Consider the following 16,538-nt stretch of genomic DNA (forward strand, 5'->3'; position numbering starts at 1 on the left):
TCTTTGACAGCAGATGGTGCAACCACCTCTTCATTATTCTTGCTCTCTGCCCTCATCTATCCTTGCTTCAACATCTATACCTGTCCCTCCATCTGTCTCTGCCACCTAATTTTCCCTGTCTTCATGAGTCCTTGTTTGTATTTCTCCTTTTCTGCTGCCCCTCTGCCTGTCTGCTTTCCTGCTTTCCTGCTTCTGTGTGTGTGTGTGTGTGTGTGTGTCGCTCTCTCTCTTTGACTTGCTGAAGGTTGTCTGTGTTATATCTAGGGCAGACTGCCTCCGTGCTTTTTTCCTGTCAGTGCCGCCAAATAGGGAAAAGCAGAGATGTTTTCTGTAAATGCAAACGCTTCAGCATGTGTGTGTCCTCTATTTCAGAGCATATAGAGCTGCCAGAAAACTAAGACGTGATTGTTTTTGTCGTTCATTTGCCTGCATATATAACCCACCTCCTCACCACTATCTTCAAAACACAAGCATGCACTCTTACACAGTAAAACACATGCATACAGAAGTACAGAAAATAAGACCTCTCTTATGTAGATAGGTTTCATGCTTTTGTTTGATCTGTAGAGAAAGCTGTTGTGTTTCCAATATGCATTTCACATCAAAAGGCTGATTGTAATTGTGCGCGCACACACACACACACACACACACACACACACACACCGGAACATCTTTCACCCTTATTGGTTCCATTGATGACAGATCCTGGCAGAGGCTGTGAATAACCAGCTTGTCAGTCTGATCTTTATATGTAATAACTGAGAGACAGCCACAAATACTATTATGTATTTTCTTTATTTTCTTACAAAATGAGGCAAGATATGACTAATACAACCAGAATTGCCATTGTATAATAATGAAATATAACAGGGATACATGGTCGCTTTGAAATGATGCGCAAAGTGTAAGGGAAAAAAATATATATTTTTGCACACACACGTACACACACATACTATGAAAGCTGTCTGAAAGGCCTCAGGTTTTTTGGGGTTGGAACTGTTTTCAGGAAATCTCTGTGGTTACACCATACGGTCAGGAAATGTCCACAGCTTTGGGATAAATGAGGGCCAATACTAACTCTTGTGTGGTTTTATGGGTGGAAATGTGTGACTTTTGATTTTGAATGCAACCCAGCATCAGGCCGTTTTTGTTATGAAACATGAAGAAACTTTTGTGAAAAGCATTTTTAGCAGAAGAGAAAACGCACCATTGGTTCATGTAGAAGAAATGATGAATGCATTGAAAGCAGCAAGAATAGCAACTTCTGAAAATATGCTCTACACAAATCAAATATAGAGCTTTGTAAAAAAAAAATTGAAATACATAGCAATTTGTGGAAAATGGAAAAAGTTCATAAAACACTGTCATATTAAAATCTATTTACATTTTATATGTACAGGCTGTTCAGCATAATTGCTCTTACATTACAATATTAATTTCAGAAACCAAAATCCTGGGGACCTGGGGCAAGTGGTATTTACAAAATAGAAAAAAAGGTTTGAAATTTTCATCTGAAATCAAATCTGCAGAGGTCCGTTCAGTCCAGTTCCCTTTATGGTTTCAGCAGTCAACAGCTTACATTGTCTCTGACTAGGCAGTGCTTTAGGTGATGGCTTAAACTGGCAGCTGTGTTTCTTTTTCATCCTTCAACTGAGCAGGAAGTTCATTTGTTCTTATACTTCAATGAGCGTGACCTGGAACTGACCGGCGACCACCTCTGTCATCTCAATGAGGAAGGCTGACTGGTTGGTGTAGTGTTCAATGATGTTGTCGTCCATGTTGACAAAAATCCTGTAGAAAAGATAAGCAAAAATGAAAGGTTACTCCAGTCCCACGGTGCTGCTCAGAAAGTAGTGCATTAAGTTGCATTAACAGATTAAAACTCAAACTTTCACCTTCAAAACTAGGACGTGCAAAACTGACTTTCAAATATGATGTATGCTACTTTCCACCTGTGTCACATAAACAACAGGCCGCCCGGTTTCCTGTCTGGTTTAAATGTAATATTTCATTTGTTCTAAAGAAAACCTCTGAGGTGAAACAACAGTGAGGGTAATCAGGTCCCTCTCTTCCTCCCTCTTCAGTACTAATCTTCATGACTTTAATGACTGAGCTAACTATTGGCTCACACATTCTGCCGGCAGGGACAAGACTGACTGAAGACCAAAGCAAAAGAGGAGGGAGGGAACCGCTGGGAGAATGTAACCCAACCTGTTAGCTTAGCTGCTCCCCCTGCCATGATGGCTGCCAGAAAGTAGCAGAAAAATCAACCCAAAGGTGCTTCAGCCTCTTACAAACATCTTGTGAAATACCCTCTCATGTCCTTTGCTCTTAGTCTAGGATGTAACCTGGACTATCTCCAGTGCAGCAGATAGTGAGTAAAGCAGAATTTTTGGAATTGGAAAAAGGCATATTGTATGAGACATGTACTTTCAAAGCCAAACACTCCCTACCAATGATGATAATTGCTTTACTAGTAAGTCTTTGTGAATCATTAGTCATCAAGAAAGGAGGTGACCTTTTCATTGCTGCCAGATTTGTATACTGTTTAGAGGAAATTAAAAACAATGAGGCTATTTTTTTCAAGCAGAGCACCAAATCCAAAGCAACCAAATTCAGGGCAGAAGTGCGTTTCTTATAACATCAGTTCAACGTCTGACCTGCTTTCAGTCCTTAACTGATATAAATGTGACTGTTCCAAACCTGACGGTCAACCTTTTGCTAGTGCCTGGAAACTTCAGAAAACCTTTATCAAATCATCGGCACCATAAAACTTCCTGATGTTCCAATGAGATGAGGTGATGAATACATAAATAAAAACAACAACCACCCATGACTCATCTGCAGGACTTTTGAAATCTTTTCATCCTCCCTCAGTCATCTGTCTTTTCTTTGGAGGAGTTGCAATTAGTACATTCCAGCAGGCCAAGCCAACTAACCTACCTACCCGGTCTGTCAACATGAGCTTCCTTAAAAAGAGGATGAACTTAAAACCACAAACTAAGCCCTGAATTTTTTGCACGATCGTCTGGGGCAAATCCAACTTGTGAGCTGCCGGTTAAATAACAGCAGTTCATTAGCTACTAAAAATAAGACGCTTACCCTCTCTTGCATTTTTTGTAGATTTTCCCAATGGTGTCTTTTTGCATGCCATACTTTTCTGAAATCTGAGAAAGGAAAGGAATATGAGATGACTGTTAGCACGAAGAAACATGATATACAGCATAATGCGTGATCAATTTCATGCTGATGTGTAAAGATGTGATTGGCTGCAACAACAGAAACTCAGAAATCACGTCAGATAGATTCAGGAGTGTGTCTGCGTGTTTGAATTCATTTTCTGCTACTTACAGCTTCTTGAAGGCCCGACAGTGTTGGCGTGTTGAGCATGAGCGCATCAAACACCTCTTCTGCGCCTGTCCTCACGTACAGCAAAACTTTTGGATAGTGAGAAAAGAAAAAAAAACATCTTTAGAATCAAGGACAACAAAAGCACATTGTCTCATTCCTGTCCTGGTTTTCTATATACCTCTCTGTGGGTCTTCTTTGCGAGCCTGCTTGCTGTGTGGAGAGCTGCTCTGGTCTCTGTCTGGATACAACCTCTTCAGTGAACTCCTGGCAACACAAAAACATTCACATTAGACAAAAGCAGCCACTGTGTGTGTATTTGAGCATAACTGATGTGATGGGTAACTGTTGACAATGTCTTGTGTTTACTATCTATGCTCACCTTTCATTCTCATCCATGGGAGCGGCCTAGACAGACAGAAAGAAACAGAGAGGAGACCAGAGATCTGATTAGACACAACTCCACTGATAAAGACATTGCTTAATATCCCCCTTCCCACCTATGTCTGTGCAAAACACCTTTAAAAAAGAATGTTATCATTACTTTAGGACCGCATTTCCCATAACCTCTAACAGAACATGGACACTGATAACAAGACTCAGGTAGACCCATTCAGCACTTTATCGTACTGGCCAATCAGTGATATTTTCAGCCTGATCCATTCATAACAAACTACAGTGCTGTGTATTATTAAGTAATTTTGTAACTGCTGAGGTCTTATTTTGCTTTGTTTGTTTTATTCACTGTTTAAATTAACAGTTTTTATTTTTTAAGCATTTGGTGTCTCCTCACACACACACACACACACACACACACACACACACACACACACACTCCACAATGTGGGAAAACTGGCCTGTCTGAACAGCACACTCGCTTCACAGTTTTTACAAGTGTGTGTTAGTGAAAGAAACAGAGAATGAGGGTGGTGCATACTGTATGTCATCTGTCTGTGGGCTGCTGCGCCAGGTGTGCATGTGCGAATCCATATAAGCCCTCATAGCTTAATCTTCATGTCAGCAGCGGTAACGGCTCGTACTTGTGTCTGGTTTCGACTCCAATTAGCTCATCTCAAGGTGGGTTTTTTTAGTTTTGCTGACTCCATCCCCTCCTCCCCTTTTCCCAGCCCATTTTCCCACTACATACTTTCCCACACTTTTTTTCCCTGGTTGTCTCGTGCCTGTCCTATCGCTCGGGGGGATAAGGAGGTCAAGCACATGACTCACTCTACACAGGAAGAGGAGAGGAGAGGAAAAGGTGGAGGAAAGGTGTCAGCAATGTATCGTGAAAAGGAGACCTACCATGCGCTGTAAGCTGGACAGGTGTGTTTCAGGAATAAAGAGAACTGGCTGGGTGACGTGGTCATCCAGGGTCTGGAAGAAGGTACAGTCACTGCTCATGGAACTGGTCACTAAAGACTTGGCTGGAAATAAAAGAGGAGGGTACATGTCATGTCAGAATGGAGTCTCTGGGATGGTTTAATTATCTTTAACAGCAAAGGGTGTTTATTTGCAACACTTACTGTTAGCATCAATGTTTTTCCCCCTCCTCTTGCTTCTCTTCTTCTCCTCATCGCGCATTTTCCTCTCTGCACCCTATGGACAACACAGTCACATTGAGACGCTTACAGCACTGACTTTGACTTCATGGGTGCCAAATTCAACTGTGTGTCAAAAAGGTAAAGCGACACTAGTGACGTACCTTATCGCAGAAAATCTTGACCTGACAAGCAGCTCTGTGTATGAGCTGGTTGGTTCCTGAGCTGAAGTCATAAGTGTCAATCTGCAGGTTTAGCGGCAGGCCCTTCACTCCCTTCTGAGCGGAGAAGTCTGTGCTCAGGGAGTTGATGCCAATATACACCTGGAGAATGAGAAAAGAAGCATTTTCAGTACATCATGTTGGCAATGGGGCTTTTGAACACTGATACTGATACACATGCCAATGAAAACAAATGAAGTTGGTGACATTTATGACATGATGTCAGTTGATATAAAAATAGACTGTGATTAAGACTGAGAACACCTGCTGCTCCTGGTGTGACCTCTGCATGTTTATTTCATCGTTTGTACTCGTCTTCTGTTAAAGCACAAACTTTGGCTTCTGTATCCATTTCTCAGTCTCTCTATTCTCTCATTTTCTGTATTTAGTTCCCTGTATTTTTGCTTCCAGCAGGTTTGGTGGCCTCACCCCAACGCCTCTGGGGCACAGAGATACTCAAATAAGCCATCATGGCTCTGGCCCTCTGTGGTGACAAGAGCCTCAGGGCCAAACACATATCTGGGATTCCTCCCCTCCCTCCTCAGCCACTCCTTCTCTCTCCACCTCCCTTCTCTAACTTTCCTCTCTTTTCCTCTGAATCTTCCACCTGTTATGTTTTTTTTTTTTGTCACTTCAGAGAATGAGCATTACAGACCCATGTTATACAAAAGAATTCTTGTTTGATACTCAGACATATTTACCTTGGCTTCTTCGCTAGGGTTCCACACAAACGAGAGAGCGTTGAAAGCCACCTCCTCTATGTTGCTAATGCCGCTGAACACTTCTTTGTAGTCCGCTGTAAATGAGAACATTGTTAATCTTCTTTTCTGCATATGATTCTCATCTTTCCAATTAGATATTCATCAGTGCAGCAATTCTCATATGCAATATGTGCCAGAAAACAGAGAAAATCTTTCCCTTTTGTGGCGTGTGTTTCTGCGTGTAGGTGTACAGTGATTTTGCATGTGTATTTTCATGTGTGAAGAACATACCTATGTCAATGACTCTCTGCTTGACAGTTGGCTGGCGTGCATGCCAGTGATTCCAAAAGCGGAGCTGCATTTCTGGGCTCTTGTCATTTTCAAACACAGCCATTACTACTGTCTGAAGAGACAAAAGAAAGGTGACAAAAAATAAGAATTAGGGACATTTATCTAGTTGAATTTGACTCTTTGCACCTACCTACATTACCAACAATGACCAACTCTCATTTAAAAACCATCACATTTCATTTATCACTCCAAATCCCCCTTTTCTGCTCTCATTGTCACCAGTTATTTGCAGTAAGGTAGTGTGTGTTTGAGTATATTCTTATGCTCTGATTCACTTGACAAAGACGGTTGTCACCTGTGTTGTTAAACTACACCACACCTTTCTACCTTCCTTGTCTACTCCTCCTTTTCCCCCCTCATTCAATATGTCAAATCAGACAAATAGAGCTGAGCTGAGCCCCGCTGCCATCTGACCTCATTGCACCACAGTAGGAATAAATTATACAGGGCAGAACACTGTCATTTTAATGATACCAGCCCAGTGTGCAACCTGTCAGCAGGGAATTAGTCAGAGAGGTGCTGGCTCCAAGGGAGGGACAGATATTTGGGAAGGGTTGGCATGGTGGCACGCAAAGAATTTATGTATTCATAAGCTCTTAAAAAAAAAAAAAAAAAAAATCTGACAAAAAGGACAAAAAGAACAGCTCTGGACAATAGTTCAAACAAAAACTTTTACTTTCTTTTTGAGGTGTCACAATAACTCACCTTGACTTTGGTGGCAGTGAGGCAGGCACTGCTGTCTACTCCCTGAAGAGTGATAGGGTAGAACTGGCCCTTGTTGAGGTAGACCATAGGCAGCTCACTGGATTTGTAAGCAGAAGCCGGGGGAGCTCCCAGGGAAAACTGGAAATCACTTCTGAGTCTCTCTGGTGGGGAGTCAGTGTAGGAGCCTGAGTAGACGGGGCTGGACTGGTCTTCAGGAAAGGGGTCACTGTAGGGTAGAGTCTGACATACACATAAAGGTTTGTGTTAATAAAGAAATAAATGAGAGATCCAGAAACAGACTAGCTGCACCAAAAACAGGGCTCAGCTTTCTAATAATGGCACTCTGCTTACCTCAGTGCTGTGGTCGGGGAAAGCAACGGTCTCTGGCCACTTCTGCAGCAAAGAGTCAAAGATAATATTGAGCTCCTGCTTGTCATAAGTGTCACCCACCACACTGGTCAGGGTGGTGTAGGTGTCTGAGTTGGTGGGAACAGAGTTGGGCAGAGAGGTGATCTGTTTGGATCCCAGAACGTCCTGGGGATGGCTGGTAGGAATGCTCTCAGTGAGGATCTTCATGACGTTGGCTGATGCCTCCAATGAAACAAGCTCACCTGTGTTGTTTGGAATCCTGGTGGGGTGGGGGTGGACGGAGGGTGGAAAAGAGGAAGCAGGAAAGAGAAAGCTGATTAATTACAATAGCAAAGCCACTTTTGGGAGGTCAGCACAACAAACAACCCTGAAGTGACTAACAGTAGTGTGTATTTAAACATTACAAGAGCTCGTAGATAGCCTGTGTAAACACGCAACCGTCAGTAAAAGCACTTCTGATGTCTTAACTCTCTCAGGACACTCAGCTACTGCACAGTGAGCTCACAGAGAGAAAGGGTTTAAGTCTGGGTGGGGACTATTTGTCACTTAATCCAGGTTTTACTTTTTCTTCTCGGTGTTTGAGTTTGTTAAATTGTTTGAGAGGACAACACTGAATCCCAACAATAGCATTTCTCACCCACCTAACAAGCAGTAGGAATAGGGAGCTTGGTGAAGACAGAGAAAAAAACAACCTGTTGTGAAGCTCTTTAGGCAAAGCCGAGGTGATGATGGAGACAGGATAGATGGATGGAAGGACTGGATAAGTAAACAATAATCCCTCTGACTGTGTTTGATTTAGGGATTACTCACTCACATGTTTATGACCTCCCAAAGCTCTTTCTCTAGAGTTAACACTAATAAATATAATTCAGTGAAAACTGGGTTTGGGATAGAATTAAAATGTGCAAAGAATATGATGAAGGCTGAAAGATATTTAGAGCTATGTCACAATTTGTAGATGAACAGCTGGATTATATATCTCTGTCTCTTACCTGTCAGTTATTTTGCAGACATTGCTGCCACGGTTGCAGGCAACAGTCTTCTGCTCTTTCTGGTTCTGGAAAAATAAGATCATAGTCAAAAAGTGCACAAATGGAAGGCATTTAAATTGACTCTTCTTGTTTAAATATAATTCAGTGTGACACAGATTTTACTTCAGTTACCTTGCACTGTTCATAAAGCATGGTTAAAGCTGCCAGGTCATCTCCTGGGTGGAGTCTTGGTTTGGAGTGGTTCGGCTCAGGGACAGGGCTGTCCACATAGGACCAGGAGTCCATGATGTGGTTTGTGTAACGGTTATAGTTGAAGTTTTCACTCTGAAAGAACAGTCCCAGAGTCCTACAGAGAGGAGAAACGAGGTGAGAGTGACTGATTATGTTGACAGCTTCACTGATGAACCAAAACATGCATAGAAAACTGTAAAAAAAAATTTCCAGTGATTCAAGAGGAAAATAAATGTGCATTAATGAAGACTTGAAAGACTTGCTGTTAGACAGAGGCAGTGTAACAGTTTAGCAATGGTACCTTGGAGCACTGCACATACTTGCCCCTGAGCATGAAAGGTTTCGATTGCAAAACTGCAAAGATGAGTAACATCCCACAAAAGCTGTGGTGTCAGAAAAGGTTAAAACACCAAAGGCCCACCCACTAACACACATGCACATCTAGTGTTTTGTGGTTTCCAGCGTTGTCAAAAGAAAACAAACTCCCTTGTTTGTATAAATCTCAGAAGCGATGATAAGATTTTCTTAGTACGTAAATAGAAACCTACAGCGGTTGCACAGGCGAGTGGTGTTTTCCATATCACTTGCTAAAAAAAAAATAAATCTTGGGGATTCTGAGGATTGAATTTGTTTGGAGAGACTTACAATGATACTGGATAGTAAGCCCTCATTTGAGTTTCTTCAGAGTAGCTAATAACTGCAGTTTACTTTGGATAAACAGCCAATTAAACGTGTTGACAGGAGGGATAGACCACAGGGGTTCACACCAAAACCAAACTTTGAAGAGAGGCGTAAGGATTTCTCAGAAGGTTTAAAGAAAGTGTACTGAACATTTCCAAAGTTATTTCGGTGGAATGACCTTTTGAGATTCTAACCTTCATTTATGTTTGTTTCCTTAATGTTCCAGCTGCATTTAAAAAAACTAAAACAACACTCAAACACCTGCTTCAAGATGCACCTGTCACCCCCTCTTCAGCAGCCTCAGAAAAAAAATTGAACTCAACAAAACTACATTAGTTACTCTCCAATTCACCCTAAACCCAACTGAGTCCAGATGTTTTTACAGAGACACCGACGTAGGGGGGAGTCCTAGGGTCTAGGGTTTCTCCATTTTGTAATTCAGTTCATTACATGCTGTCATTGCCCTCTGTCTCTGTCAAACGCCACAAGAGGAGAATCCTATTTCCTAGTGTCCTTTTGTGCTTTGTGGCCCCTAGGTGGGTGAAAACACAAACTGAAACAGACCCGCTACAACCGCAGACTGAAATTTGTGTATGTCTTTGTGTGTATGTGTTAAAATTGTCCATATCAATTTCCTCTGCAAAATGCCCCCTTCTTTCTTAAAAGTGGGATCTTTCACATGGGGGCCAGAAGGGAGGATTCTGCTCCATAGACTTAGAATCTAATATGAACTTGTTACACCAAGACGAAACCAAAATGTGTTAACCTTATAGACAAAAAGGAAATTTTGGGAGCCAAAATTCTGATAAAGCTAACATTTTAAATCACAATATTAAAAAAAATACACTCATAGAACTTACTCAGTCTCTTTGGTCATATCTCCAGTCCAAGTCAGCCGGAATAGGTTCCTTTAATTTCAACTCTGCCGTTACTATGTTCTTTCTCTGTGCCAGTGTAGCAGAGGAGAGCGGTGACACACAGATGAGTCAAGTGTTGTGATTCTCTCTGAACGGGGCCCAGATTTATTTCATGCAGGCACAGGCTTTCCCTCTGTCCCCTGATTGGCTGAGAGCTCTGAAACAGGTGTCTAATAGGACAGGTGTAGGATCATTAACCCTTCCCGGGCTGGAGAGAAACTACCTTGCATGTGTATGAGTGTGTGCAGTAAGGAGACCACTTTGCAAAACAATCCAAGGCAGGAGTGTTTTGAATCTCATTATCACACTAGATAAAAGAGTGAGATTGGGGATCTCAGAGGTGTGAAAGGTTTCGTAACGAGTCTGAGAAAAGCGGGAGAGGTCCGGAACTTGGCTTTAACATGCTAATAGTTTTTCAGTATCATTTTTTAAATTTTATTTTCACCTTTTATTTCTATGTCATACATAGGTTTTGGTTTCTTTATTTTTCTGGGGATCATAGATGCTTTACTCTTGTGCTCAAAACTTCTAGGGGTAGGTGGGATTAAGGGAAGCTCTGTTAAATGTTTTTCAGGTGGAAGATACATGATTGAAAACTTTTCAAAACAATGCAGCCTGTCAGTTTTTTAAAGCACATTATAAACTTTTGCTTTTAAAACAATTGTTTTTATTTTTTATTTTTAAGCAATATACCTTACAGATGCATTTTTCTTAATGAACATAATACTCTCTAATTCCAGTATAAATAAATAACAGAGTGAACAAAAAAATGTAAGCACCCTTAACACGTTATTTTTTTATTTTAAGTGCAAACCACTAACCGGTCAAATAAAAACTGCTACTCAGATCATTCACTTAAAAAAGTAGCAAGTAAAATATTTTTTAAAAATCCTGTTACAATGTCACAAAAGTCTTGAATTTAAAACAAAATGAATGTGCAGAAGTACTATCAGCAAAATGCACTTTTTAGTATCAAAGTAATAGTAATACTCATTATACACTGTGTTCCCTGCAGACCATAATATTATCACACGCACATTATTATTAGTGACACAATGATATGCACTGTGTTGTTTTAAGTGTTTGGTGCATTTTTTTAACAGTTTTATCTGGTGATGGGTATTTCATCTATAGGAAGTCACATTATATAAGATGATGTTTACTGTCAAAAAGTGTATATAGCTCTAGGGAGTGGATGCACGTGTACAATATTTCCATCTGGGATGTAGAGAATTAGGAGTAAAAAGCAACATGAAATGAAAATACGTAGGATAATACACTAACTGCCCTTCTACCAATGAGCTATTAATACCAAAAGTATTTTTAAAACAATGCTGGCTCTTATTTAACAAATGCAGCGACTGCACCTGTATGTACATTTTTGACTGTGCATGTGGAATTTGGATTTAATTCAGGTGAGGGGCCATGAAAGTCACAGGGGACATATTTTATAACGTTCAATTCAAACTGTGTCGCTCATGACATGATGTTCACTTTCACAATGACTTAACAATAAAACACACACACTTCCTATTAAGCAAAGCCAAGGCTCCGTGCTCATGTTACCAGGAATCCAAACACAGTGTGGTTTGTAAGCTTTTCTACCTTCCACCCACACACTTCCATACGCACACGCAGACTAATGTGCACGTAGATAATTGTATGTAGCTGTTTATCTGTACGTGCGTGTACAAGCACCTCTAGCAGCTGACACCTGAGGGAATCTGGCGTGGTAAGGCAAGGGTGCGTGCTCTGCAGCTTGCCCACACACTCACACACACCCTTACAGAATAACACACACACATATACACAGGGTTCCAAGGGCAAATTGGCAGTGAATCAAAACAGAAACAGAAAGAAGATTTTCAGAGTATGACACACCTTCATTAGTCCATGCTATATGTCCTGAAAGTGCATCTACACAATTAAAGTTAATTACAGTAATTTGAGCTTCATCCTTTACACCTGAGCTTTACAAATGACTAAATTTTGTTTGTTTCTCTACCCAAACACACCTCAGTTTTAGCTATAGTGTTATGCTTTATGTAATATTAGACCTCATTCATGCAGATTTAATGTATCAACTGTAGAAGCAGTAAAAGTGAACAGTGAGAGGATGGATGCAACATGGATGTGGGTATTTACCACAAAGCACTGAGCCTCTCACTTTTCATGAGCTGGTTGAGGGTGTGAACGACTCTGCTTCATTGTGGTTTCTTTCTCTCTCACCCTGGCTTTCTTAGGTCTTCTCTATCTGTCCCTCATTAGTGTTGTAAAATTAACACATCAAGCTGCTCTTTTATCCTCTTTTCAGTCTCCGTCATTCTCTTTGTTTCTCTGTCTCCTCTTCAACCACAGGAAACGTCAAGGCTCTGATGCACACAGTGTGATATATCAACATTTGTTCTAAAGAAAATCTTAGTACAGTTTTGGAAAAAGCTGCTCAAAACTGGGTGTTCAAGAATAAGTGACAATGTGTTAATGCTTTATTAAGTTTTAAATGTGTGTTATTCAACAACACTAAAACGTATATTTCTGCAATTTAACACGTGGACACCTTGAACCAGAGCAGAACAGTTTAATCAAACATGCAACAAATGTTATGTTTGTGCAGGCCAGCATACAATTCAAGCTTCCAATAATAAATGAATAATGAATTAACATTTCTTTAGCTTCATATGCAATGTTTATTTAAGGAACGTACTAGTTTTTTTCCTGTACTTTGTACAAAACTAAACTGTTCTTTTAAAAAAAAAAAAGTGCTAGGAAATTATTTGGAAGTTGTAAAATAAATGTTAGCAAATGTTTACAGAAAAAAAAGAAATGTTTTTTTTATTATCTTCATAAAAAAGCATTTATGCCACACACTGAAATGTTTTAAAAGAGTCAAATGCCCTCACATAGATGGCTGACTAACGATAGATGGATGAATGGTGACAAGATGTACAAACAACTGCCTTTCATGGCTGGAAACGGACTCATGAAGTAAGAAACCAAGAGCCAAGTGTCCTGGTACTTTAATCTGTTGTGTGACTGTTTGTGTGCATGTTCATGTGTGCCTGCAGCCATGCATGGTAGCATACAAACAGACGTCAGCGCCGGCTCCACGCACGACTGCTGCTGAGAGGGGGCTCTCTCATCACCTCTATCCTCCCACTTTATATGACCTGTCTTGCATTTACTCTTCCTTTCACCTCCTTTTTCTGCTCCTTTCCCTTCCCTTGACTAATAGGCCCTTCTCCTAACCGCTTGATAACATTTTCAACACAAGACACCTTTAAACCCCACATGTAAAGGTTGTGCAAATTCAAACTGTCAACCTGCAGTGAATAGAGCATGTGAGGTGCAGTAACTAATAAAAACAGAAGCCAGTCCTTTTTTTTTTTGTGGCTAATCTTTCTCATCAACTCCTACTCACTGCACATATCTCTTTATCTGTACTCTATCTGTTCTAATGCCTAGTTTGTCATGGAGGAATGTGTGTTGAGGATTGGCAGAGATATAAGGAGCCTGGGGCATGTTGCTGTCTTTTTGCTCCTGACTCCAGGAAACTAGTATGAGTGGTGCACCTGTTACTGTAAAACCCTGGTATGTTTACTTTAATAGCGCTGCTTCTCCTTTTCTACCAATGCTGCTAGGAACTTTAATGTTTTATTTAATTTATATAATAATTATTAATTTAATAATTAATAATTTTCATTATAATATTTCTTTTTCTTTCGTCTGCTCCCATTAGCGGTTACCACAACAAATCTGTTGACCCGTACGACTGACATGTTATGCCGGATGCCTTTCCTGACACAACCCTCTCATTCTACTCAGGCCTGGGACCGACATTAAGACCATCCTGGCTTGTGCAACCTCAGTGGCTGAGTCTAGCAGCCCCTGGTCTAGATATATGTAATGTCTGACATACCTAAAAGATATTTCAAATGTTGAAACTTCAACAGTACTGAGGATCTTTCTCTTTTTCTCGTCTCTGGTCTCTCTCTTTTTTTTTAAACTCTTGATCCCTTTCACTATTTCCAAATGTTCTGGTCATGCATGCTGCTGTACTCAAGCACACAAGACAATGAAAGCATTACATGCTATCCTGTGTATAAGTTTAATTTGGAAATTATGACACAAGCCTGAATATGAGTACTAGCAGCTTTGAAGGGACACAGACACCAAATGTGTCAACCACTTCTGTTTTAGCAGCAATCATCAAATTGCATGTTTCATATTTCGACTCTTCTAATATTAATGAAAAAACTCATCACTGCAGTATTGAACCTCATTAAACTGAACTTTTTAATGAAAACACAACTTTTGCTAGGCCACCTTAACAGTTCTTTCTTAAAGAAGACACATGCTTGCTTATTGTAGAGCCAGTCATGTCCTGCCTGTATCTACAGAATCTCTAACATATGTTTAATATTATAAACATCAACAGTACTGAAAGACTTTTATTATGAAATAGCACATTATCATTATGTTGAGTTTGAACATTTTAGGTGTAGTTTTGTTGCTGTTTTTAAGACAGAAAGGATTTTATTACAGGTCTAGCGTGAAGTACACACAAATGAAGTGATCAGAAAATCATTAGACTCCATTTTGTTGAAATACTTCAAGTATATTTACTGGTAATAAAATAGTGAATACAGGACTATTTCACAAGGTATTTTTAACTTTTAACTGGTGTCATTTGGTTGTCATTGTTTTGATGCTAGGTACAACTTTGGTTTAGTCAAGTACTAACATCAGCACTTTCTGTTTCTACGAATTTATGTTGTCCCTTGGGCTCTATGTGCAGGTAGTTTACCACCATGTGTTTGCCAGATTTTTTAACCTCCTGAGATCCGTGATACTGGGGTGAATGTGGAGGGACCTTTAGCAGAATCCTTACTAATGTCACTTTGTTTAGACTGGACCAGAGCCAAGAGTCTAAAAACACTCTCTAGCCACACCACCTCACCACCATTAGCACCACCTCAGCCTCACGCCTCTTTACTATTCCACCCATCAGGCAGCAGCTGCCACTCCCAGAAACTCCACATTGCCCCGAGTGAGGGATCAGGGTTGGGGGGGGTTGAAATGAAGGGGTGAGGAGATGTCAGCATGAATATAAAAATGCAGATTGATGGTAATGTTAGAAGATAAGGAAAAGACAGGGGCGCAAATTGAGAGCTGTCAAGAGGGAATGGCAGAGTTTTGGAGCTCCACAGTTACTTCAAAGTTTCAGCACTCTGACATGTCCATGTTGACTATTGAAGGTTGGGACACCTGGGGCAGGGAGAAGTTGCAGAGGAGAATATCACGGTTGCATTGCTCAACATGAATGCATTTCTCCAAGCTCCGCTTGAGGGCAAGAGTGTTGAGAAGGGACCTTTAATGGAATTTTCCAGACAACAAAATAAAAAGCGTAGTTTTCCATAGCTTTGTTAAATGAGCACAATGCACATGTATTGTTTGTGAATGAAGAATAAAAAAAAACGACAATTAGAAATAGAGTTGTTGTTATGTTGCCTTTAACTGATAACACAAGTATGAAAATATGAATGACCTGAACCTGAAAAAAGTTGTTGACAAAGGCTTCATGTGACAATTCTGCAAATGCATCAGCAGCTTGCACAACTTTTTAAGAAAAGATGCAATTTGGCATCCTGTCCAGGAAGTGTTCCTTTTGTGTGAAGTATCTCTGAGATGGCAAACATTGTAGCTTCTGAGAGGTAATATGAAATCACTTAATGGATGCTCTGAAGTTCAGTGACACGGGTAGAATCTACATAAATAACAGGTCCACGTGTATAAGTTCCTCCTTGAAAATGAAAATATGTCATAACTCAGGGGACATTTTATATGCTGTTTACTTTCATTAGCTTCGTATAACTTTTACATACAATACTTACAATACATCCAAGAACTTTTTGTTCAAAATCATGCAAAATCTGTTGTTGTATGTAGACTGTCATGTTTGTTTACAGTCATTCCTCTTTCATTTCTATTTCAGACTAAACTTTTGTGGTACAAGCCTTGGTGTGAACTGTGGAAAGACGTGCACAGTGGAGGTGAGCAAATGCATTCATACATAAATGTACAATTAAACACGAACTTCCTCTCTCCCTCCCTCTCTTAAAAGAAGTTTCCAAGCATAGACACAACAACAGACACACAATGTGCATAAACAAAAGCAGTAGATAAAGACAAGAGATAATATGGGCTGTGACACAACCTATATCTCTGCATCAATTCTCTCTGCTCTGTTCAAGTAACTCCCATATATAATAAAAATAATGTCAATCACAGTGAAACATCCTCCAAAAAAATGAAGGTGTGGTGAGGTATAAAGAAATACTACCCATGTTAGAAAATTGGTTTAATAACTGAAACTGTCATCATTTCATATTTGGAGACAGGTAATAGCTAAACAGGAATCTTAGAGTCGTGTGAGTGTATTTACATTTAATGGGTTGATATAAGCTGCAACACTGATCCTAGTGCC

At 40.2% G+C, this 16,538-nt stretch overlaps 1 protein-coding gene across 1 annotated transcript; it reads right to left on the minus strand.

Moving 5' to 3' along the window:
• Nucleotides 1-776: 776 nt before the first annotated feature.
• grhl3 (grainyhead-like transcription factor 3) lies at nucleotides 777-10,135 on the minus strand. The gene is made up of 15 exons (XM_026300089.2): nucleotides 9,998-10,135; nucleotides 8,397-8,571; nucleotides 8,226-8,290; nucleotides 7,216-7,492; nucleotides 6,865-7,104; nucleotides 6,100-6,211; nucleotides 5,809-5,903; nucleotides 5,051-5,209; nucleotides 4,872-4,944; nucleotides 4,651-4,772; nucleotides 3,731-3,756; nucleotides 3,530-3,615; nucleotides 3,352-3,437; nucleotides 3,103-3,167; nucleotides 777-1,791 (listed from the first exon to the last, which is right to left on the minus strand). Exons 1-15 carry the CDS (start codon nucleotides 10,012-10,014, stop codon nucleotides 1,674-1,676), a joined length of 1,716 nt encoding a protein of 571 aa, XP_026155874.1. The 5' UTR covers nucleotides 10,015-10,135; the 3' UTR covers nucleotides 777-1,673.
• Between the last annotated feature and the right edge of the window lie 6,403 nt (nucleotides 10,136-16,538).

Source organism: Mastacembelus armatus, chromosome 22, assembly GCF_900324485.2.
Source record: "Mastacembelus armatus chromosome 22, fMasArm1.2, whole genome shotgun sequence".
NCBI classification, from domain to species: domain Eukaryota; kingdom Metazoa; phylum Chordata; class Actinopteri; order Synbranchiformes; family Mastacembelidae; genus Mastacembelus; species Mastacembelus armatus.

Bases quoted from the DNA above. Each gene is read 5' to 3' on its own strand.
- grhl3 (XM_026300089.2), bottom strand. The intron at 4,945-5,050 runs GTACGTCACTAG...TGTTGTCCATAG, and splicing joins TCAAGATTTTCTGCGATAAG to GGTGCAGAGAGGAAAATGCG. The intron at 3,616-3,730 runs GTGAGCATAGAT...TTGTGTTGCCAG, and splicing joins CCCATGGATGAGAATGAAAG to GAGTTCACTGAAGAGGTTGT.